The sequence below is a fragment of the Pristiophorus japonicus genome, chromosome 1 (assembly GCF_044704955.1).
Source record: "Pristiophorus japonicus isolate sPriJap1 chromosome 1, sPriJap1.hap1, whole genome shotgun sequence".
Classification (NCBI taxonomy): domain Eukaryota; kingdom Metazoa; phylum Chordata; class Chondrichthyes; family Pristiophoridae; genus Pristiophorus; species Pristiophorus japonicus.
In genome coordinates, this window is record NC_091977.1 from 44,037,592 (window position 1) to 44,063,019 (window position 25,428).

The following is a 25,428-nucleotide window of genomic DNA, read 5'->3' on the forward strand; positions in this document are numbered from 1 at the left end:
GGACCTCATAGAAACATATAAAATTCTGACGGGACTGGACAGGTTAGATGCAGAAAGAATGTTCCCGATGTTGGGGAAGTCCAGAACCAGGAGACACAGTCTAAGGATAAGGGGTAGGCCATTTAGGACTGAGATGAGGAGAAACTTCTTCACTCAGAGAATTGTTAACCTACGGAATTCCCTACCGCAGAGAGTTATTGATGCCAGTTCGTTGGATATGTTCAAGAGGGAGTTAAATGTGGCCCTTATGGCTAAAGGGATCAAGGGGTATGGAGAGAAAGCAGGAAAGGGGTACTGAGGTGAATGATCAGCCATGATCTTATTGAATGGTGGTGCAGGCTCGAAGGACCGAATGGCCTACTCCTGCACCTATTTTCTATGTTTCTATATTTCTATGGCTTTACTCAAGGTTGGGGTCTCTACAGTCAAAAGTTTGTGAAGTATTACTTCATGGCCAATGCCAAGTACAAAGAAGAAGCCCTGAGCATGTGCTCCAAGTGTCCTACAAATTCGTAATGTCCTTGCTCACCACTTCCTGGCCTTTAGATCTCTTGTACGTGTAGAACTGATACCTCACCATCAGAACGCTTTCCTTCGGGTTTAGATGCTCCTGGACCAGTGTGCACAACTCATCGTACGACTTGTCTGTGGGTTTCGCTGGAGCGAGCAGGTTTTTATGAGGCCATATGTTGGTGCCCCGCAAACGGTGAGGAGGATAGCCCTTCGTTTGGCAGCGTTCACTTCTCCTTCCAGCACGTTGGCCACAAAATATTGGTTGAGTTGCTCCACGAAGGTTTCCCAATCATCTCCCTCCGAGAATTCCTCCAGGATTCCCACGGTTCTCTGCATTGTTGCAGTGGGCTTCGTTATCTGTATCTCGTTGCCAGTTGTTATGTCTTGAATAAAGAGTCAGACTAGATACTGCAAGCTCAAAGTAAGGTGTGACCGTAGTCCTTTATTACAGACCTCAGAGTGCCTCTCCAGCCTGTGAGGCCTCCTAATATAAAGGTGCTCCCAAGGGATTGTGTGATCCCTTGGGACTCCAGGGGATAAGCCCTCTGGTGGTTAGACATGGCATTTACAGGTTTACATACATAACAAGCACAAACCAAGCAGAATGAGATTCCCGATATTCAATTCTATTGAATAACAGGCGACCAATGCGATTCTCTCCTCTCTTGTCTCTCCTCTCAAAAAAGAATCATGACAGAGTTGACAGAGATTTGTTTTGCGCCCGTGCCCATGTCATAATTTCACCTGCACCATGTCAGGGTTTTCCGCAGTACACATTGGATGCTCTTAAAAAGAGTCAAGGAGGCCGATCAAGCCTGTCGGCCGTGTGGTTGATAGTGAGGAAGAAAGCTGCGGACTGCAGGAAGATATCAATGAACTGGTCAAGTAGACAGAACAGTGGCAAATGGAATTCAATCTGGAGAAGTTTGAAGTAATGCATTTGGGGAGATCTAACAAGGCAAGGGAATACACATTAAATGGTAGGACACTGAAGTACAGAGGGACCTTGGAGTGTATATCCACAGATCTCTGAAGGTAGCAGGACAGATAGATAAGGTGGTTAAGAAGGCATATGGGATACTTGCCTTCAAGACATAGAATATAAGACCAGGGAGGTTATACTTGAACTGTATAAAACACTGGTTAGGCCACAGCTGGAGTACTGCATGCAGTTCTGGTCAGCACATTACAGAAAAGATGTGATTGCACTGGAGAGGGTAGAGAGGAGATTTACGAGGATGTTGCCAGGACTGGAGAATTTTAGCTATGAGGAAAGATTGGATAGGCTGGGGTTGTTTTCTTTGGAACAGAGGAGGCTGAGCGGAGACCTAATTGAGGTGTATAAAATTACGAGGGGCTAAGATAGAGTAGATAGGAATCACCTATTTCCCTTAGCGGAGGGGGCATAGATTTAAAGTAATTGGTAGGAGGTTTAGAGGGGATTTGAGGAGAATTTTTTTTCACCCAGAGGGTGGTGAGGGCATGGAACTCACTGCCTGAAAGGGTAGTAGAGGCAGAAATCCTTACTACATTTAAAAAGTACTTGGATATCTCCTTGTAGTGCCGTAACCTGCAGGGCTACAGACCAAAAGCTGGAAAGTGGGATTAGGCTGGATAGCTCTAGATTTAGATGAAGGAATTGAGTGTAATATCTCCAAGTTTGCAATTACACTAAACTGGGTGGCGGTGTGAGCTGTGAGGAGGGCGCTAAGAGACTGCAGGATGACTTGGACAGGTTAGGTGAGTGGGAAAATGCATGGCAGATGCACTATAATACCACTAAATGTGAGGTTATCCACTTTGAAGGCAGAATATTATCTGAATGGCGGAAGTTTTGGAAAAGGGGATGTGCAACGAGACCTTGGTGTCATGGTACATCAGTCATTGAAAGTTGGCATGCCGGTACAGCAGACGGTGAAGAAGGCAAATAGTATGTTGGCCTTCATAGCTAGGGGATTTGAGTATAGGAGTAGGGAAATCTTACTGCAGTTGTACAGGGCCTAGGTGAGGCCTCAGCTGTAATATTGTGTTCAGTTTTGGTCTCCTAATCTGAGGAAGGACATTCCTGCTATTGAGGGAGTGCAGCAAAGGTTCACCAGACTGATTCCCGGGATGGCCGGACTGACATATGAGGAGAGATTGGATCGACTGGGCCTGTATTTACTGGAGTTTAGAAGGATGAGAGGGGATCTCATAGAAACATATAAAATTCTGACGGGACTGGACAGGTTGGATGCAGGAAGAATGTTCCCGCTATTGGGGAAGTCCAGAACCAGGGGACATAGTCTAAGGATAAGGGGTAAGCCATTTAGGACTGAGATGAGGAGAAACTTCTTCATTCAGAGAGTTGTTAACCTGTGGAATTCCCTACCGCAGAGAGTTGTTGATGCCAGTTCATTGGATATATTCAAGAGGGAGTTAGATTTGGCCCTTATGGCTAAAGGGATCAAGGGGTATGGAGAGAAAGCAGGAAAGGGGTACTGAGGGAATGATCAGCCATGATCTTATTGAATGGTGGTGCAGGCTCGAAGGGCCGAATGGCCTACTCCTGCACCTATTTTCTATGTTTCTATGTTTGTCGGCCATCACTGACACGATGGCCGAATGGCCTCTTTCTGTGCTGTAAATTTCTACGTTTCTATGATAAGTAGGGCACCACTAGATATGTTATTTGCCTATAAGTGCCTTGGTTGATGACAATTCTCCTCTCACTGTTTATCTTGTAAAAGAGATCAGAATGTGGCTCCTGACATACTGCATTTTAATAATTTAGCATTTGCAGTCAATTTCGCAATTCCTTGTTCAGATCCTATTGTCGGGACAGAATTGGTCCTTTGATCCACCTCGGAGTAAATCTATGGGTTTGTTAGCATTTCATGAAATATGCACATCTCATGTTTCATTACTCAAATAGAAATCAGATAGTGGCCCTGGAAGTGAACAATATAGATATATGTTTTTAATAAAAGTACAATAAAGACCACTCTTAGATGATTAATATAGGAGAGTCCTTGCTGCGTGCAAGTTCCCCTTTGTCCTAGTAATGTGCATCTAACCCTTTTATGTGTATGCTTGGATATATTGGACTTCATTGTCTAGCTTACTAAGGTTTAACTGTAGTAAATTGAACATATAGATTTCAATTATTTGGAGCATGATTAACTGGATCATTTTAATAATTCTATATATATGTTTAGGCCACTGACTGTGATGCCGGAAAGAATGGCATTATTACATTCAGCATTGCTGAAGTCACTTTTTCTGCAGCAGATGCACTGCCAATCAACAAAACAGCAACAGAATCTTTTTATTTTCAAACATCTTTAAACAGCAAGTATATCTGGGAGGGCAGACTAAGGTAGGTAACATCTAACTCGGATTTCTGTTATTATTAATGAATGGGTATAAAACTCATGAAGGGTGAAATTACAATCTGCAATAATAGTGTACGAACACTTCCGCCTCAGTCTTAAACCCTCATCCCCCGCTCCCGCCCGATGAGAATGGAAGGGTTAAAGTATCGGCAGCATGGCGCTCACCGGAGCCACGCTACACACACGCCCCTCGCCAGTTTAGCAGGCGTGTTTCGGGCAGCCTCATTCTGATTCAAAAGTCGTGGGCTGATCACATCATTCAGGCCCCGACACTTTGGCCTCGTTATTAACTCCCCAAGACGGGCGGGAGAGGATCGGGGAATGGAGAGGGGGCTGGGGGTGGATAAAGACTTAAATATGGGGAATGTGTCCGCAACATGCCGGGTTCTTCGGCTGCTTTTTGTCCTCCTCCACACCCTCTCCGCCTCCCGGTAAATATCGGGGCCATTGTAACCGGCAGCAGCGATGTCGGCCACTGGTGCCGACCTCAGTGGGGGAACCGGGCGCCGAGGAACAGCAGGCCCACAAGGGGTCCGAACAGATTAGTTCTTTTTTTATTCTTCTAATAGTTTCCCTGGGGGCCAGGTCGAGCAGGAGTGCTCCTCCGAGCTGCACAAGGAATCCTTGGTCCTTCCCTGACCGCAGTCACATAGCTCCCTCCCTTTTGCTTCCTTTGCCGGGGATTTTTCCCACAGGTCTCCGGCTGCGGCTTTCCGTTTCACTCGACTGACTCCCGACTTCATTGAAATCAGGTTTGGAGGTGTGGCAGTCAGCCCTGCTCTATTCAAATAAAGCCTCAGGAGTTGAAATAGCCTGGGCCTCACATCACCGCTTGCCCCGAGCTACAAATTGCACTCCAGGGACTTGAACACATAAATCTAGGCTGACACTCCAGTGCAGTGCTGAGGGAGTGCGACACTGTCAGAGGTGCCGTCTTTCAGATGAGATGTTAAACCGAGGCCCTGTCTGCTCTCAGGTGGATGTAAAAGATCCCATGGCACTATTTCGAAGAAGAGCAGTGGAGTTATTCCTGGTTTCCAAGCCAATATTTATCCCTCAACCAAAATAACAAAAACAATTTATCTGGTCATTATCACATTGCTGTTTGTGGGAATTTGCAGTGCATATATTAGCTGCCGTGTTTTCCACATTACAACAGTAATTACACTTCAAAAAAAAGCACTTAATTGGCTGTAAAGCACTTTGGGACACCCGGTGGTCGTGAAAGGCGCTATATAATTGCAAGTCTTTCTTTAATGAGTTTGTAAGGCAGCATTCTACTGTCACCAGAGGGCATATCTGTTGGAGTCCAAAGGGATCCTTGGGAGCACTGTATATAAGCAGGCCTCCCACGCTGAGTTAGAATAAAGAGACTAAGGTCACACTTACACATGTCTACAATACTCCGTCACATTACTTTATTCAAGACATAACAGTAGCAAGTTCCACATTCTAACCATTCTCTGAGTAAAGATATTTCTCTATTGGATTTATCAGTAACTATCTTGTATTTATGGCCTTTAACATAGTGCAACGTCCCAAGGCCCTTCACAGGAACTTTATCAAAGAACATTTGACACCGAGCCACATAAGGAAATGTTCGGGCAGGCGACCAAAAGCTTGGTCAAAGAGTTAGGTTTTAAGGAGTGTGATAAAAGAGGAGAGAGAGATAGTGAGATGGAGAATGTGATATATTCACAGAGCACAGCACACACAGCTCTGAACATGGCAGGCAGCTCTGTCGGAAGCCTGCGGAATCTGCCTGGTTCTGTTTATTATTAACTCTGCAGTTGCAGTACATAATACGTCCATATCCACAGTGTGGCGCTACAAACATTACAAGCTTACAGACATTACACTGTTCCCTCCTTAATGAAGAAGTTATTATAACAAACATAATACATAACTTTCATGTTTATACATAACACAGGATATATAATTTTTTTTTTCCATATTTACAAATTTAACTTTACCACTTGTTTTCTGTTTCGAAGAGGATACCTTCGCTCTCGAACAGAACCTTCCAAACATGGTGTGGAACCGAAACTCATTCGAGGCTCATCCTGAGGAACGTTTTCCTCCACGGAATTTCCTTGATTTTCAGTTGAACTCACTCTAACTTCAGGCTCTTTGTTTTCCTGACTCGGACTCAGACTTTCATTCTGATTCTCTCCTGGATTTGTTTCCAGTATATTGGATTTAGGATTTGCCACTAGTGTATCAAAACTATCTGATGTCAGAAATAATTGAATCATTCCCACCTTCAACTCCTTCCATGTCTGTAGGTAAAATATGATCAATATGTACAAACCTAACCTGTCCATTATCAAACATCTCTACCAAATATGTGTGAGGACCACATATCTTCACCACTCTTCCTAGTAACCACTTTAATCATTTATGGTGATAGTTCTTCACTCTCACCTTCTGGTTTAATTTCACACTTCTCTCTTTTACTCTACCTCTATCATGATTCTCTTTCTGTCTTAATTGTGTCTCTTCTATGGACTGTGCCAAGTTTGGCTTTAACAACGAGAATCTGGTTTGTGGCTGTCGTTTGTGAAACAACTCTGCTGGTGTTCTACCAGTAGTTGTATGAGGCGTATTTCAATATGTAATCAAAAAATTAGCCAATTTGTGATCCAATGACAACTGTCATTTCCTTGGATTTGGATCTAACATTTGTTTTATGAGGGCACGTTTTACAATTTGTACTGTGCGCTCTGCTGCACCATTCGAAGCAGGGTGGTATGGTGGAACCTTGGTATGTTTTAAACCATTTTTGCTCGTGAATTGTGCAAATTCTTCTGAACGAGATTGTGGTCCATTATCCAAAACAATTTTTTCAGGGAGGCCAAATGAAAAAAATAATTTTCGTAAAATGTCCAATGTTTTACTTGTTGTTATTTTCCACATTGGAACCACCTCAACCCACTTCAAATGGCTATCAATCACAATGAACAATTGTTGTCCTTCTAACTCAACAAAATCAATATGTAGCCTTTGCCACACCCTGGGAGGCCATTTCCATGGCTGTAATGGTACTGGTGGTGGTTGCTTGCTTACCGATTGACATGTCGTACACTGACTCACGATGTACTCTATATCTTTATCAAGACCTGGCCACCATAAATAACTGTGTGCAAAACTCTTGGCCAAGCACATTCCCAAGTGCTGGTCATGGAGGTCTCCTAATAATTTGGACCTGAATTTATTTGGTATAACCACTCTTGCACCCCACATGATACAATCTTTATCGACTGATAATTCATTCCTATGAATGAAGAATGGATGTGTATCTTTGTCTGTTACCTGGTTTGGCCATCCATTTGCAATATACTCATACACCTTTGACATCACTGGGTCACATTTGGTTGCTCTACCAATCTCTTCAGCTGTGACTGGCAGTTCATCAATGGATGAAAAATAGAACACTTCTTCCCTATCGGGTGTAGCTTGTGATGGGGAAGGCAATCTAGACATTGCATCAGCATTACTGTAATCAGCTGATCATCTGTATTCAATATCATATGTATATGCTGACAAAATCAAAGCCCATCTCTGCATTCGGGCTGCAGCTAATGTTGGAACTGGGGACTTTGAATGGAGGATTGCTATCAGGGGCTTATGGTCCGTAACGATGGTAAACTTACGACCATACAAGTATTTGTGAAACTTCTTGACCCCAAAAATTAATGCCAAAGCTTCCCTTTCAATTTGCACATCATTACTCTCACTGGCATTGAGAGTGCGTGAAGCAAAAGCAATTGGTCTCTCCTCCCCACTACGTGATACATGAGAGATCACTGCCCCAACTCCATACGGAGAGGCATCACATGCTAGCTTAATCTCCTGAGATATGTCATAGTGAACTAACATGGTGCTCTCTATCAATTTGCTTTTACACTCCTTGAATGCTGTATCGCATTCTTTTGACCACTTCCAATGGACCTGTTTTTTCAAAAGTGACTAATACTGTAGCCAAATTTGGTAGGAACTTCCCGTAATAGTTCAAAAGACCCAAGATTGAACGAAGTTCAGTGACATTCCTGGGAATGGGTGCATTTCTGATTGCATCCAGTTTTTCCTTGGTCGGATGTAAACCATCTTTGTCTACTCTGTACCCTAAGTGCTCCACTGAGTTTTTAAATAACTCACATTTACGAGCAGGTACTCGTACTCTGTGCTTCTCTAGCCATTTGAGGACTTCATTCAATAAGTTGTTATGAATTTGCCTATTTGGTGCTGAAATTAGTATGTCATCCAAATAACATACTACCCCTTTAATACCTTGCAAAATCTGGTTCATCACTCCTTGGAATATGGCAGGGGCAGAAGACACTCCAAACGGTAGTCTATTAAATTGATATAGGCCTAGATGAGTATTTATAGTCAAACATGACTTGGATTCCTCATCTAGTTCAAGCTGTAAGTAGGCATTCGTAAGATCCAGTTTTGAGAAGATCTGACCACCTGTCATGTCGTGAACAAATCTTCTATATTCAGCAATGTATTGGGGACATTACCCTCTCGAACCTGGTTTACGGTTACTTTATAATCACCACACAATCTTACCTTACCATCGGACTTAGGTACAACAACAATGGGTGTAGTCCAATTACATCGATCTATCTTACAAATAATGTTTTGAGTCTCTAGTCTTTTGAGTTCTTGCTCAACTTTCTCCTTGAGTGCATATGGTATGGAACATGGCTTATAGTAAACTGATCTAGCATCCTTCTGTACCCTGACACTCACCTTGAAGCCTTGGATCGGACTGCCCGTTTCGCAGAACACCTTCGGATACTTCTTGATAACCTTATCCGTTGATGAAAATCTCGCTTCCACACACAAAATCTTACTCCAATCCAGCTTCAGTGAGCTCAACCAATTTCTTCCTAGTAAGGCAGACCTGTCTCCTTTCACTACTATTAGAGGCAAGTTCTGAAATTGATCTTTATATTTCACCGGTACGGTGATACGAGCTACCACAGGAATTTTCTCTCCCGAGTAGCCTCGCAGCTCTATCTTGGATTTCTCCAGTTGAAAATTACGCAATTTGTTGTGGTATAGTGACTCCGGTACTTCACTCACGGATGCACCTGTGTTAATTTCCATTGGTATCTTAACTCCCGCAACATCTATGTGGATTTTGATGCTCTCCGAATCGCTGTCCATTAACCTCGTGCTCTTGATGACGTGTAACTCTAACATCTCCTCGTCCTGTTGTTGTTCTTCCATGCTATGTAGTCTCTTGGGATTTCTACTCATAGCTTTGAACGCTGGACTCATAGCTTTAAATCTGGTTTACCCTTCAGTCAGCATGCCTTCACAAGATGCCCAGTCTTTCTGCAGAAGAAACACTCTGCCTTCATGTATGGACAACTCTGAGCAATGTGTTGTCCCAGGCACCTATAGCATGACTTCGACGCACTGTTAGAATTTCCAGTTTCTGAGACTTTGGGCCCCCACCATCTTTTACCTTGAACCTGCAGGTGATTTACCTTGGTTGACTGACGACCGTAATTATTATTTAATTCTCGGGAATATTGTTCGGCCATGCCCATCGACCTCGCTGTCTGACAAGCAATCTCAAAAGTCAAGTCATCCGTCGTCAATAACTTCCTTCTGATTGCATAATTTTTCACCCCACAAACAAAAAGATCCCGTAATGCTCGGTTTTGAAAATTTCCAAAATTACAGTGCATCGATAGCTTTTTTAATGCTACGATGTAATCACTGATACTTTCATCAGCTTTTTGATTCCGAATCCTGAAACGATAGCTTTCAGCAATTTCCAACGGTTTCGGTTTATAGTGCTGCTCCAGCTTCATTAAAATCTCTTTAAGCATTGTGCCCTTTGGCTCATCAGACACAAGCAGATTTACCAGAGTGTCATACAATGCCAGACCTGCCTCCGATAAGACGATCACTCTCTTACGTTCCAACACAGCCCAGTTCTGGACTGCATTGTCTGGAACTTCGATTATGTTATTTGCAGTGAAATACATTTCTAGTCGATCAACATGTGCTTTAAAACATTCCCGTGTCTATATTCCCCATAATGTCCGATTACACCTGCCATTTTAATCTCTCGCTGTTCACACTGTGTGCCGTATTTTACCTTGGATTTTGTAGCTTTTTTCCAAAGACAGAAACTTCCAAAGTCCCTCTGTCGGCTGGCTGAATTCTTCACCAACAAAATTTAAGCTTTAAATCATCCGAAAAATCCCATCTCATCGCCAAATGTATTCACAGATATATTCACAGAGCACAGCACACACAGCTCCTAACATGGCAGGCAGCTCTGTCGGAAGCCTCCGTAATCTGCCTGGTTCTGTTTATTAACTTTGCAGTTGCAGTACACAATACGTCCACATCCACAGTGTGGAGCTACAAACATTACAAGCTTACAGACATTACAGAGAGGTTTAGGGAGGGAATTCCACCACCTAGTGCCGAGGTAGCTGAAGGCATGGCCGCCAGTGATGGAGCAAAGGATGCGAGGATGTGCAAGAGGCCAGAAGGGGAGTAACTGCAAGAACAGATCAAGTGTATCTGACAAACAATCAGAACACAGTCTTAGCAAATACTTCTCTCATTATTTTATTTTAAGAATAAGAAATCATTTGGACTTTACACTGAAGGGAAGTTGGAAGGTAAAAGTGGCTGCCACAGATGGAGGATTACCCAGTAACACCGTTCATCACCTGTTAGAAGTAAGTTTCCATTTCACTGTAATACCAAGCACTCTTTAGGTATGTTGCATTTTGTATTTTAGATTTGAAAACATGATAGATGTGTGTTGAGAATGATGGGGAAAATTTATTTGGTGGCCATCTATGATGCTATTGTAAGTATGTTCACAAGGATTTCTTTTGCTTGGTATTTCTATCAGGGCCCGAAAATCCATGGCCCCAGCATCCCGGCATAAATGACCTTCAGTACTCATCCGCACCCCCACTTCCGCAAAGTGTGCTCACGGAATTGGAATAATCCAGGAGGCTGCCCGCATAACTAGGAGCACATCTCGGGCACCCACATAAGAACCGTTACTTCTGGAGTCCCCCAACTCCAACAATTGTACATCCCTGTCTGGAGTAAAAATAAAAAGGGGAAGGTAGCTCAACCGTGGCTAACAAGGGAAATTAGGGAAAGTGTTAAATCCAAGGAAGAGGCATATAAATTGGCCAGAAAATGCAGCAAACCTGAGGACTGGGAGAAATTTAGAATTCAGCAGAGGAGGACAAAGGATCTAATTAGGAGGGGGAAAATAAAGTATGAGAGTAAGCTTGCAGGGAACATAAAAACTGACTGCAAAAGCTTCTATAGATGTGTGAAGGGAAAAAGATTAGTGAAGACCAAAGTAGGTCCTTTGCAGACAGAATCAGGTGAATTTATAATGGGGAACAAAGAAATGGCAGACCAATTGAACAAATACTTTGGAACTGTCTTCACTAAGGAAGAGACAAATAACCTTGCAGAAATACTAGGGGTTCTAGGGTCTAGCGAAAAGGAGGAACCAAAGGAAATCCTTATTAGGCGGGAAATTGTGTTGAGGAAATTGATGGGATTGAAGGCCGAAAAATTCCCAGGGCCTGATAGGTTGCATCCCAGAGTACTTAAGGAAGTGGCCCTAGAAATAGTGGATGCATTGGTGGCCATTTTCCAACATTCTATTGACTCTGGATCAGTTCCTATGGATTGGAGGGTAGCTAATGTAACACCACTTTTTAAAAAAGGAGGGAGAGAGAAAACAGGGAATTATAGAACGGTTAGCCTGACATCGGTGATGGGGAAAATATTGGAATCAATTATTAAAGATGAAATAGCAGCGCATTTGGAAAGCAGTGACCGGATCAGTCCAAGTCCGCATGGATTTATGAAAGGGAAATCATGCTTGACAAATCTTCTAGAATTTTTTGAGGATGCAACTAGTAGAGTGGACAAGGGATAACCAGTGGATGTGGTGTATTTGGACTTTCAAAAGGCTTTTGACAAGGTCCCACACAAGAAATTAGTGTGCAAAATTAAAGCACATGGTATTGGGGGTAATGTATTGACGTGGATAGAGAACTGGTTTGCAGACAGGAAGCAGAGAGTCGGAATAAACGGGTCCTTTTCAGAATGGCAGGCAGTGACCAATGGGGTGCTGCACTGTCAGAGGTGCCGTCTTTCAGATGAAACATTAAACCGAGGCCCTGTCTGCTCTCTCAAGTAGACCTAAAAGATCCTATGGCACTATTTTAAAGAAGAGCAGGGAAGGCCAGTATTTATCGCTCAATCAACATAACAAAAAAAGATTATCTGGTCAATTATCACGTTGCTGTTTGTGGGAGCTGCTGTGCGCAAAATTGGCTGCCACGTTTCCCACATTACAACAGTGACTACACTCCAAAAGTACTTCATTGGCTGTAAAGCGCTTTGAGACATCCAGTGGTTGTGAAAGGCGCTATATAAATCGAAGTCTTTCTTTCTTTAGTTTCCTGGCACTTTAACAGTCCCCTAAAGATTCTAATAACTCTGTAATTGGTCAAATAAATATCAATGGAAAATATCATTTATCACATGTAGCTAATACAGATTTTTCTCTTCAGGTCTTTGTCGTTGATGGGAGCAGTACACTACAACTAGTCTTTGACAGGCTGCTAGGAAGTGTGCTCCTCAATGAGAAACAAATACTGAGGTAGAGTTACTAGACCTATAAATCAAAATTGTTTAGTCAATTTTAGCATCTGCAGGAGGGGCACTGATTTATCAGTTGAAGATGCTACAATAGGCAGTTATTTCCTTGGCTTTGCTTGACCTGAACTCATGAGACTTCATGGGGAATGGAATTCATGTCAAGCACTCTCAGGGCCACTCCCATCTGACTGCATATTATCATGACCACGCATTATTGTGCCGCGGGGATAGAACAGACCCAAGGATGTTGATGGAGGAGTCTGGAAGCGGATGAGGAAAATATTGAAGAGAGTGACTCTGCAGGTGATTATAGCACAAATAAAGATTTCTGGAGTGCTGGGGTGAAGTAAGGGTGAGCACTCTTGCTTCAAAGGCACAAGGTTGTTGGTTCAAGTCTCAGCCTGTATTTGAGCCGATGATCCAGACTGGCACTTCTGTGCAGTACTGAGGGAATGCTGCTTTCAGATGAGATGTTAAATAGTGTCTCTGTCTGCCTATTCAGTCTTTTTAAAGAAGAACAGGGAGCTCTCCCGACATGCCATCCAACATTCACCTCAACCAACACCAATGAAACAGATTAACTGGTCATTTAGTTCATTGCTGTTTGTAGGACCTTGCTGTGTGCAAATTGGCTGTTGTGTTTGCCTATACAAATACAGTAAAGCAAGTGCTCTACTTGGAGCTCCTTCATGGCAAATAAGCCAAAGGTGGGCAGCAGAAACGCTACAGGGACACCCTCAAAGCCTCCCTGATAAAGTGCAACATCCCCACTGACACCTGAGAGTCCCTGGCCCAAGACCGCCCTCAGTGGAGGAAGTGCATCCAAGAGGGCGCTGAGCACCTCGAGTCTCAATGCCGAGAGCATGCAGAAATCAAGCGCAAACAGTGGAAGGAGTGTGCGGTGAACCAGTCCCATCCACCCCTTTCCTCAATGACTATCTGTCCCACCTGTGACAGAGTCTGTGGCTCTCGTATTGGACTGTTTAGCCACCAAAGAACTCACTTCAGGAGTGGAAGCAAGTCTTCCTCGATTCCGAGGGACTGCCTATGATGAATGACAGTAACTCCTTGGGGCCAAAATTGCCCCCCGACCAAAAAGTAAACGCACTTACTGATCTTGCCAGAGTCGGAGTTGGCCCGATAATTAAAATAAAATAGAGGCGTCGGCAACACTCCCTCCCCTTTAAGGGTGGACGTGCCACCCAGGCACACACAGCTTCCTGCAGGGGAAACCTGTCAGTGGCACCAATCGACGGCCGGTCCTCTCCCACGGGACCATTTCCCACGATGGTCGGAAAGGAGGTCACTGCCGGTTGGTGGGGGATCAGCGCATGCCCGACGAACAGCAGCACGGACAATGTGGAAATCTGTTCCTGCTGCTCCAGGCCCAGGGGCAATTTAGGATGGGTCGACCCATCCATCTGCCCCCGGTCGGTAAGGCCTATCCGCTCCTTAAGCTAATGGAGCTTACGGTGGGGGGAAAATTCGGCCATCTTGACTGTGAAACACTGTGAGACATCACGTGGATGGCACAGGCACTATATAAGTATATGTTCTCTCTTACAAGGATGATACCAGAAATGTGACGGTATACAGATCAGGAAAGGTCACTTTTCTCTTGAAAAAAGGAGGCTGAGTGGTGACCTAATAGAGGTCTTTAAAATTATGAAAGGTTTTTATAGAGTGGATACAGAGAGAATGATTCCACTTGTGTGAAAGAGCATAATTAGAGGCCATCAATATAAGATAGTCACCAAGAAATCCAATCGGGAATTCAGAAGAAACTTCTTTACCCAAAGAGTGGTGAGAATGAGGAACTTGCTACCACAGGGAGTGGTTGAGACGAATAGTATAGATGTATTGAAGAGAAGGGAAAAGGGAATAGAGGGATATGATGATCGATTTCGATGAAGAAAGATGGAAAAAGGCTCAAGTGGAGCATAAAGTAAGGATACCTTACTTAAGAAGGATATACTGGCTTTGGAGGGGGTACAGAGACGATTCACTAGGCTGATTCCGGAGGTGAGGGGTTAGCTTATGATGATAGATTGAGTAGACTGGGTCTTTACTTGTTGGAGTTCAGAAGGATGAGGGGTGATCTGATAGAAACATTTAAAATCATGAAAGGGATAGACAGGATAGAGGCAGAGAGGTTGTTTCCACTGGTCGGGGAGACTAGAACTAGGTGGCACAGCCTCAAAATACGAGGGAGCCAATTTAAAACCGAGTTGAGAAGGAATTTCTTCTCCCAGAGGGTTGTGAATCTGTGGAATTCTCTGCCCAAGGAAGCAGTTGAGGCTAGCTCATTGAATGTATTCAAGTCACAGATCGATAGATTTTTAACCAATAAGGGAATTAAGGGTTATGGAGAGAGGGCGGGTAAGTGGAGCTGAGTCCATGGCCAGATCAGCCATGATCTTATTGAATGGCGGAGCAGGCTCGAGGGGCTAGATGGCCTACTCCTGTTCCTAATTCTTATGTTCTTATGTTCTTATAATCACCAGCATGGACTGGTTGGGCCGAATGGCCTGTTTCTGTACCGTATCTATAGGTAATAGTGTTTGTAAGTGATTTATACCTGTGTTTTTACAAGTAATTGTATTTAATTTAAATGTTTATTGTAATTCCTTTAATTGTTGAGTAGCTTAATCTTCTACATGTTTGGATAATCATTTCTTTGCCATTACAGATGACATGTTGCTTTTCATTATTAAATTTTAAAAATATAACCCATTCGTATTTCCCCCAGTAGATCTGAACAATGTTTGTTCCATTGCAGTATTTTAGAAGCTGCTGTGCCAGGAACCAATGTCATTGTATCAAAAATTGCACCAGCCAGCAAGAATACTCATTTTAAAAGGTAGGTAGATTAAAAAGAAAAGTTTCAAAAAGACGTCAAGAATGGTATTGCTTTCTTCCTGTGGGACGAAAAGTCTGCATGAATTTGAATCGGGATATTTTTAATAAAACTTCAAATCCAGTCTGGATTAGTTGAATTTGGGATATGCCTGCCCCTTAAAAATATTGGAATGAGCAAGTTATGCATTCACATTTTATGAGAGCTTTAGACTTTGGTGCCAGGAGTTTCCTTGGAGCTGCTCCTGCCCTGTTCACACATAACATCCAACAAAGTGAGAGGATTTCTAGTACACAGATTGGAATTAATTCAAAATGTGTACCATTTAAATATTTATTGTGTTTGACAGTCTATATATGAAACAGGACCAATATACTGTCAAATTTTACAATAATGCCATGTCAAGATGAATTCTTACACGGAATTGGTGAATGTATAAAAATAGAGAGCATTAGTATAATAATCGGGCAGACATTCCTTTGTCCGGCTCCCAGACAGCGCCTGAAAACTGAAAGCAATACACCGTCACAATAAATGCTAACCCTTTGCTCCCATTTTTCTCCTGAAAGTACCATGTGCACATTTCTTCTGTGACTTATCTGGTGCCAACATATCGAGGGCTCAGCAATGTAATAAGAACATAAGAAATAGGAGCAGATGTAGGCCATTTGGTCCCTCGAGCCTGCTCCGCCATTCAATAAGATCATGGCTGATCTAATCCTGGTCTCAACACCACTTCCCCACCTGCTCTCCATAACCCTTGACTCCCTTATCATTAAAAAATATGTCGATCTCCACCTTAAATATATTCAAAGACCCAGCCTCCACAGCTCTCTGGGGTAGAGAATTCCATAGATTTACAACCCTCTGAGAGAAGAAATTCCTCCTCATTTCTGTTTTAAATGGGCGGCCTCTTATTCTGAAACTCTGCCCTCTAGTTCTAGATTTCCCCATGAGGGGAAACATCCTCTCTGCATCTACCCTGTCAAGCCCCCTCAGAATCACCTCTCGTTCTTCTAAACTCCAATGAGCATAGGCCCAACCTGCTCAACCTTTCTTCATATGACAACCACTTCATCTCAGGAATCAACCTCGTGAACCTTCGCTGAACTGCCTCCAATGCAAATATATCCGTCCTGAAATAAGGAGACCAAAACTGTACACAGTACTCTAGGTGCGACCTCACCAATACCCTGTACAATTGGCGCAGGACTTCTCTGCTTTTATACTCCATCCCCCTTGCAATAAAGACCAACATTCCATTTGCCTTCCTGATTACTTGCTGTACCTGCATGCTAACCTTTTGTGTTTCATGTACAACAACCCCAGATCCCTCTGTACTGCAGCATTTTGTAATCGCTCCGCATTTAAATTATAATTTGATTTTTTATTTTTCCTACCAAAGTAGATAACCTCACATTTTCCCATATTATACTCCATCTGCCAAATTTTTGCCCACTCACATAGGCTTTCTTTCTCCCTTTGTAGATTCTTTGCGTCCTCCTCACAACTTGCTTTTCCACTTATCTTTGTATCATCAGCAAATTTGGCTACATTACACTTGGTCCCTTCATCCAAGTCATTAATATAAATTGTAAATAGTTGAGGCCCCAGCACTGATCCCTGTGGCACCCCACTAGTTACAGTTTGCCAACCTGTAAATGACCCATTTATCCTGACTGTCTGTTTTCTGTTAGTTAGCCAATCCTCTATGCATGCTAATATATTATCCCCAACCTCGTGAGCTCTTAACTTGTGCAGTAACCTTATATGTGGCACCTTATCGAATTTTTTCTAGAAATCTAAGTACACAACATCTACTGGTTCCCCTTTATCCACCCTGCTTGTTACATCCTCAAAGAACTCCAGCCAATTTGGAAAACATGATTTCCCTTTCATAAAACCATGCTGACTCTGCTTGAGTGCATTATGATTTACTAAATGTCCTGCTGCTATTTCCTTAATGATGGACTCCAGCATTTTCCCAATGACTGATGGTAGGCTAACTGGTCTTAGGGGACAGAGAGTCTAGTGAGAAGGAGGAACTGAAGGAAATCAATATTAGTCGGGAAATTGAGTTAGGGAAGTTGATGGGATTGAAGGCCGATAAATCCCCAGAGCCTGATAGTCTGCATCCCAGAGTACTTAAGAAAGTGGCCCTAGAAATAGTGGATGCATTGGTCATCATTTTCCAGCAGTCTATCGACTCTGAAGCAGGGAGTCAGGATAAACGGGTCCTTTTTGGAATGGCAGGCAGTGACTAGTGGGGTGCCGCAGGGCTCAGTGCTGGGACCCCAGCTATTTACAATATACATCAATGATTTAGATGAAGGAATTGTGTGTAATATCTCCAAGTTTGCAGATGACACTAAGCTGGGTGGCGATGTGAGCTGTGAGGAGGACGCTAAGAGGCTGCAGGATGACTTGGACAGGTTAGGTGAGTGGGCAAATGCATGGCAGATGCAGTATAATGTGGATAAATGTGAGGTTATCCACTTTGGGGGCAAAAATACGAAGGCAGAATATTATCTGAATGGTAGCAGATTAGGAAAAGGGGAGATGCAATGAGACCTGGGTGTCATGGTACATCAGTCATTGAAAGTTAGCATGCAGGTACAGCAGGCGGTGAAGAAGGCAAATGGCATGTTGGCCTTCATAGCTAGGTGATTTGAGTATAGGAGCAGGGAGGTCTTACTGCAGTTGTACAGGACCTTAGTGAGGCCTCCCCTGGAACATTGTGTTCAGTTTTGGTCTCCTAATCTGAGGAAGGACGTTCTTGCTATTGAGGGAATGCAGCGAAGGTTCACCAGACTGATTCCCGGGATGACTGGACTGACATATGAGGAGAGACTGGATCGACTGGGCCTGTATTCACTGGAGTTTAGAAGGATGAGAAGGGATCTCATAGAAACATATAAAAATCTGACGGGACTGGACAGGTTAGATGCAGGAAGAATGTTCCCGATGTTGGGGACGTCCAGAACCAGGTGACACAGTCTAAGGATAAGCGGTAAGCCATTTAGGACTGAGATGAGGAGAAACTTCTTCACTCAGAGAGTTGTTAACCTGTGGAATTCTCTACTGCAGAGAGTTGTTGATGCCAGTTTGTTGGATATCTTCAAGAGGGAGTTAGATATGGCCCTTACGGCTAAAGGGATCAAGGGGGTATGGAGAGAAGGCAGGAAAAGGGTACTGAGGTGAATGATTAGCCATGATCTTATTGAATGGTGGTGCAGGCTCGAAGGGCCGAATGGCCTGCTCCTGCACCTATTTTCTATGTTTCTATGTTTCTTCCTCAAGGCTACCTTTGCCAATTTGATTTATCCAATCAATATGAAGATTAAAATCGCCCATGATTACTGCTGTACCTTTCTTACAAGCCTGTTGCATGTAAATGAATGTCGGAAATCTAATACCACTAGGTGCTGATCAGGGGCAATCTGCACCCAGTTAAAACCTGGCACTGCTGATTCCAGAGCTACCATTTTTGTGCTATCTAGTGTCGGCTCAGTGGGTAGCACACTCGCCTCTGAATCAGAAGGTTGTGGGTTCAAGTCCCATTTCAGATACTTGAGCAAAAAAATCTAGGCTAACACTCCAATGCAGTTCTGAGAGAGTGCTGCACTGTCGGAGGTGCTGTCTTTTGGGTGAGACGATAAACCGAGGCTTCGTCTGCTCTCTGAGGTGGATGTAAAAGATCCCATGGCACTATTTCAAAGAAGAGCAGGGAAGTTATCCTCAGTGTCCTGGCCAATATTTATCACTCAATCATCATAACTAAAACAGATTATCCAGTCATTATCACATTGTTGTTTGTGGGAGCTTGCTGTGCGCAAATTGGCTGCCATGTTTCCCACATTACAACAGTGACTCCACTCCAAAAGTACTTCAATGGCTGTAAAGCGCTTTGAGACGTCCGGTGGTCGTAAAACGCGCTATATAAATGTAAGTCTTTCTTTCTACCTGTCTCAAGGAACAGGTCGGTATTGTCAAGAAATTACTTTATTTTTAGCCTTTTCAATTAAAAAAAGCGGCTTTGCAGTTTCTGTACTTGTAGCAAAATACTTCTATTTTGCACTTCAACCCTGCTCAGTACTGAACATAAGAACATAAGAACATAAGAATTAGGAACAGGAGTAGACCATCTAGCCCCTCGAGCCTGCTCCGCCATTCAACAAGATCATGGCTGATCTGGCCGTGGACTCAGCTCCACTTACCCGCCCGCTCCCCGTAACCCTTAATTCCCTTATTGGTTAAAAATCTATCTATCTGTGACTTGAATACATTCAATGAACTAGCCTCAACTGCTTCCTTGGGCAGAGAATTCCACAGATTCACAACCCTCTGGGAGAAGAAATTCCTTCTCAACTCGGTTTTAAATTAGCTCCCCCGTATTTTGAGGCTGTGCCCCCTAGTTCTAGTCTCCCCAACTAGTGGAAACAACCTCTCTGCCTCTATCTTGTCTATCCCTTTCATTATTTTAAATATTTCTATAAGATCACCCCTCATCCTTCTGAACTCCAACAAGTAAAGACCCAGTCTACTCAATCTATCATCATAAGGTAACCCCCTCATCTCCGGAATCAGCCTAGTGAATCGTCTCTGTACCCCCTCCAAAGCAAGTATATCCTTCCTTAAGTAAGGTGACCAAAACTGCACGCAGTACTCCAGGTGCGGCCTCACCAATACCCTGTACAGTTGCAGCAAGACCTCCCTGTGCCACCCATCCCCCACCCTTTTACGATATAGGTTAGTTAAAGGTAGTCAAGGGAAACCGCCGCAACCTCCTCCTTGCCAGCTGCTGTAATCACTCACCTGGAACTCTCCTGAGCCACTAGCAATGGTTTCGCTATCACAGAGTAGGAACTACCCTCTCCCTCTGGCTGTGTGGCAGCTCCACGCCATCTCGAATAAAAGGAGAAGCCTTTCAGTTTACCCTGGGTTTGCCAAATCTGGTTGGACAGATTCCTGGAGGTGTCATCACGTGATCTCATGCCTCCAACCACCCCGCCCCCACTCTCCTGCCATTGGTCGCCCAACACGCCCATACATGCAGTGCGCTGCCTTCCCGCACCAATTGGAAGGCGAATAGACACTCCTTACCCAATTGGATCATTTTTGACTCTCTGTCAAACAGCCATTTTTCCCATGTCCTATATTTTTATGACTAATAAATAAAAGTGTTCAAAGAAAATTTAAAAAAAACATTATTTTTAATGCCCCTATGATTTTCCCCCTGGCTTGCTCGCGGGAGTGTCATGGAGATTAATCTTTAATCCCTGGAGACTCTCGGGCAATCCTGGAGGGTTAGCAACCCTAGTCTAACCGGCACACTCCTCCTTTTCACCCACCATCATTCTTCATTCCACTATCGCTTGACACCATGTTACAGCCTGCTGACTAGCACCCCTCCGGGGCACCCAGACTTGCGGAGTACCCAGTCTGACACAGCAGCATAGACATGGTGATAGGCGCCGGCACAGTAAAATAAACAAGAGAAAGAGGTACAAGCACATGTTAACTTCTTCCTGTCCTTTGGTTTTTGGATTCCGCCTCTGATTCGCAAAGAAGAAAATGACTCTCAGGTGCAGCAATGCATTGATCAAAAAAACATTTCCAGTCCTCATCTCAACCATGATCGGCGGTGCATTGCCATTAATCTCATTACTCACTGAAATATTTAGAGTCCCTCATTTCTTTTATTCTAATGCGAGTCAAGCAATGTTCCCTGTAATTCTCTTTCAGTGCACAGACCCTTTAACTGGCTGCGCAGCCCATTCAATTTTTCATGCATGCACGATTACTTACATTGAAAAGCCCATGAGCAGCCTGCGCAGAACCTCCAGAATGCTGAGCCTTAGCTGTACAGGCCTGTAGGTCGCGACTCTTGACTTAGGGGGTCAAAGGTCCCGACCTACAGGTCTGTACAGTTTTTTTTCACCTAAATCACTCGAACCTTCACGGTGCTTCCTTCAGTCCCTAGCTGTTGTTAGGGATAGCTGCCCCCTTATTATTGCCCTTTTTTAAAACATGACTTTTTCACTGCATAGACCCTTAACACACATTAGAATGAAAGAAACAAGCACATTTGTAGACATCACTGAGCACTGTGCTAGAAACCGATTCTGCAATGGTCTGGGAAGCCTCTACTATTCTTGCAGACTCGTTTGTTGGAAACGTTGACAGATGTCAACATGCCTCAGCTCCGCTCAAGAGGAGGTCGTGCACATTGCTAGCAGGAATACAGTCACTCAAGACCAGTATAGTTTATCACAACAGAGAGATGTCAATGGTCATCAATGGCAGACACTCTGAGCCCATCCTGATTATTATTAGTAGAAACACCAGTATTCAATTATGTTATAGTTAATGGCATTCAACAACAATTTATATCACACCTTTAACGTAGTGAAACATCCCAAGGTGCTTCACAGGGGTATTATGAGATTTAAAAATTTGACACTGAGCCGCATAAGGAGAAATTAGGGCAGTTGACCAAAATCTTGGCCTAAGAGGTAGGTTTTAAGTAGCGTATTGAAGGAGGAAAGAAAGGTAGAGAGACGGAGTGGTTCAGGGAGTGAATTCCAGAGGCCTAGGCAACAGAAGGCACGGCCACCAATAGGTGAGCGATTATAATCAGGAATGCTCAAAAGGGTAGAATTAGAGGAGCACAGATATCTCGTGGGGTTGCGAGGCAATGAAGGGATTTGAAAACAAGGGTGAGAATTTTGAAATCGAGGCATAGCTTAACCAGGAGCCAATGTAGGTCAGCGAGCACAGGGGTAATGGGTGAGCGGGGCTTGGTGCGAGTTAGGACATGGGCAGCCGAGTTTTGAATCACCTCTAGTTTATGGAAGGTAGAATATGGGAGGTCAGCCAGGAATGGGTTGGAATTGTCAAGTCTAGAGGTAACGAAGGCATGGATGAAGGTTTCAGCGGCGGATGAGCTGAGGCAGGGGCGGAGACGGGCGATGTTACGGAGGTGGAAATAGGCGGTCTTAACCGTAAGCAAGGCTCGGATGGACCATTTATGATCCCATTCCCCCACTACTCACACCATCATTAGTTGACCTATTCCCTATTTCTTGATCCTATGCACTTGCTTAGGAAATTAAAGATTTCTTCGGAAGAGCTGGCACTGACTCTTCTGAATGCCCTCTTTCTGTGCTGTGCTATTCTATGATTCTCTGACTGTTTGATTCTACCTCCAGACCCAGTGGAAAAGGAGAGTAGACTCTTTTGACAGATTGAGGTAAGAGGAGAGAATGTCATGACACTAGTTGCATATACTGTGATAAAACCCTGCCAAATATAGCTTCATGAACTGCATGCCAAAGTGGCTTCCCATCTCTGCATTGAAATTATTCCTTTTTCAACGCATAGATTATTTTATAATGCAGTACTTCAAATCAATACTCTCATTATCAACCTTCACAATATTCAAAGCACGTTCTCATTTCTGCTACTCACAGTTATTCCGCCCACGCCTACATTAAGATCCACGGGCAGGTTGGACATCCTCTTCTCTTTGGCCTGTTGCCCATAACTCCGCCTCCCCCTCCCTCAAGTGTGCCTGGTATGCACTGGTAATATTTATGCTGTGCCGAACAGGAAATTCAGGCTGTGTAGTCATGCTTCAGGTGCAGCACAGTTCTGGTGCACTGCACTCAGTGCCAAGAGACGACGATCAGCCCGAATGTGACATCAAAAGTCAATTTCATCTTTCCTACAAAAGAGAACATAGAAAAATTACACTGTCAAAGGCATAGATTATAGAACGTTTGTTTTATTTCAATTATATGACAGAAGCTGGGTCTGTCTGGGTCGCAGATTGCAATTCCAGTGTCTCTGTGTGCAAATCAGACTGGAGGTTCACCGTGCACATTAATTAGAAAGACAGATGCTTCAGACAAAGAATGACTCATTGAGAGATACTTAATCCACAAAACTTTCTTATTAGTGAAGTTTTCCATGAGTCACATTGCAATACTATCAAACATGCTGTAAAACTGCCTCTTTTGCGTTAAAAAACTCCAGTAAACTGAAGCATGCTTCCTGCTTTTTATGTATAAAATGAGACATGACCAGATCTATTCTGTGAACTAAAATGGAAAACAGATGTTTGTGTGACTAATCAGGCAATAAAAGATCTGTATCGTGGCAGTGTGGATGCATGTGTCCCATGTCCTTATTATTATGTTTGATAACTTGTAAACTCTTTTTGTACTGTTCTCCCCGCTTCCCCCGACCTTGTGTCAGCTGTGGCTCAGTTGGTAGTACTCTTGCTGCTGGGTCAGAAGGTTGTGTGTTGAAGTCCCACTCCACAGACTTAAGCACATAATCTAGCACATAATCGAGCACTCCAGTGCAGTGCTAAGGGAGTATTGCACTGTTGAAGGTGCCGTCTTTCAAATGAGACGTTAAACCGAGGCCCTGTCTGCTCGCTCTCAGGGGGATGTGAAAGATCCCACTGCACTATTTTGAAGAAGAGCAAGGGAGTTATTCTCGGTGTCCTGGCCAATAGTTAGTGCTCAATAAACATAATAAAAACAGATTATCTGGCCATTATCGCATTGCTGTTTGTGCTGTGCGTAAATTGGCTGCAGCGTTTCATACAATACAACAGTGACTACACTTCAAGAGTACTTCATTGGCTGTAAAGTGCTTTAGGACGTTCTGAGGTCAGGAAAGGTGCTATCTAATGCAATCTCTCTTTCTTAAGGACCGTTATGGATGTATATTTCATCTATGGCAATGGCACTGCAGTAGATACGGAAGTGGTTAGAGGGTAAGATTTATATTTTGAAAATTATAATTATCTTTATTGAAATTAAAGTCAACTTCAGGATTTTGACAAGGTCCCACACAAGAAATTGGTGTGCAGAATTAAAGCACATGGTATTGGGGGTAATGTACTGACGTGGATAGAGAACTGGTTGGCAGACAGGAAGCAGAGAGTCGGGATATAAATGGGTCCTTTTCAGAATGGCAGGCAGTGATTAGTGGGGTGCTGCAGGGCTCAGTGCTGGGACCCCAGCTATTTACAATATACATTAATGATTTGGATGAAGGAATTGAGTGTAATATCTCCAAGTTTGCAGATGACACTAACTGGGTGGCGGTGTGAGCTGTGAGGAGGACGCTAAGAGGCTGCAGGATGAGGTTAGGTGAGTGGGCAAATGCATGGCAGATGCAGTATAATGTGGATAAATGTGAGGTTATCCACTTTGGTGACAAAAACACAAGGCAGAATATTATCGGAATGGCAGCTGATTAGGAAAAGGGGAGGTGCAACGAGATCTGGGTGTCATGGTACATCAGTCATTGAAAGTTGGCATGTAGGTACAGCAGGCGGTGAAGAAGGCAAATGGTATGTTGGCCTTCATAGCTAGGGGTTTTGAGTATAGGAGCAGGGAGGTCTTACTGCAGTTGTACAGGGCCTTGGTGAGGCTTCACCTGGAATATTGTGTTCAGTTTTGGTCTCCTAATCTAAGGAAGGGCGTACTTGCTATTGAGGGAGTGCAGTGATAGTTCACCAGATTCCTGGGATGTCTGGACTGATATATGAGGAGAGACTGGATCGACTGAGCCTTTATTCACTGTAGTTTAGAAGGATGAGAGGGGATCTCCTGGAAACATATAAAATTCTGATGGGACTGGACAGGTTAGATGCAGGAAGAATGTTCCTGATGTTGGGGAAGTCCAGAACCAGGGGACACAGTCTAAGGATAAGGGGTAAGCCATTTTGGATTGAGATGAGGAGAAACCTCTTCACTCAGAGAGTTGTTAACCTGTGGAATTCCCTACCACAGAGAGTTGTTGATGCCAGTTCATTTGATATATACAAGAGGAAGTTAGATGTGGCCCTTATGGCTAAAGGGATCAAGTGGTATGGAGAGAAAGCAGGAAAGGGGTACTGAGGTGAATGATCAGCCATAATCTTATAGAATGGTGGTGCAGGCTCGAAGGGTCGAATGGCCTACTCCTGCACCTATTTTT

General features: G+C 43.7%; 1 protein-coding gene across 1 annotated transcript in view; it reads left to right on the forward strand.

The window, feature by feature from the left end:
• LOC139263108 (cadherin-related family member 2-like) overlaps nucleotides 1–25,428 on the forward strand; it is a 273,421-nt gene that overhangs the window by 205,088 nt on the left and 42,905 nt on the right. Inside the window, exons 21-25 of the mRNA XM_070878659.1 lie at nucleotides 3,711–3,871; nucleotides 10,504–10,606; nucleotides 12,485–12,573; nucleotides 15,352–15,432; nucleotides 24,152–24,217. Of these exons, the coding sequence (XP_070734760.1) occupies nucleotides 3,711–3,871; nucleotides 10,504–10,606; nucleotides 12,485–12,573; nucleotides 15,352–15,432; nucleotides 24,152–24,217 (500 nt within the window). The remainder of the gene's footprint in view (nucleotides 1–3,710; nucleotides 3,872–10,503; nucleotides 10,607–12,484; nucleotides 12,574–15,351; nucleotides 15,433–24,151; nucleotides 24,218–25,428) is intronic.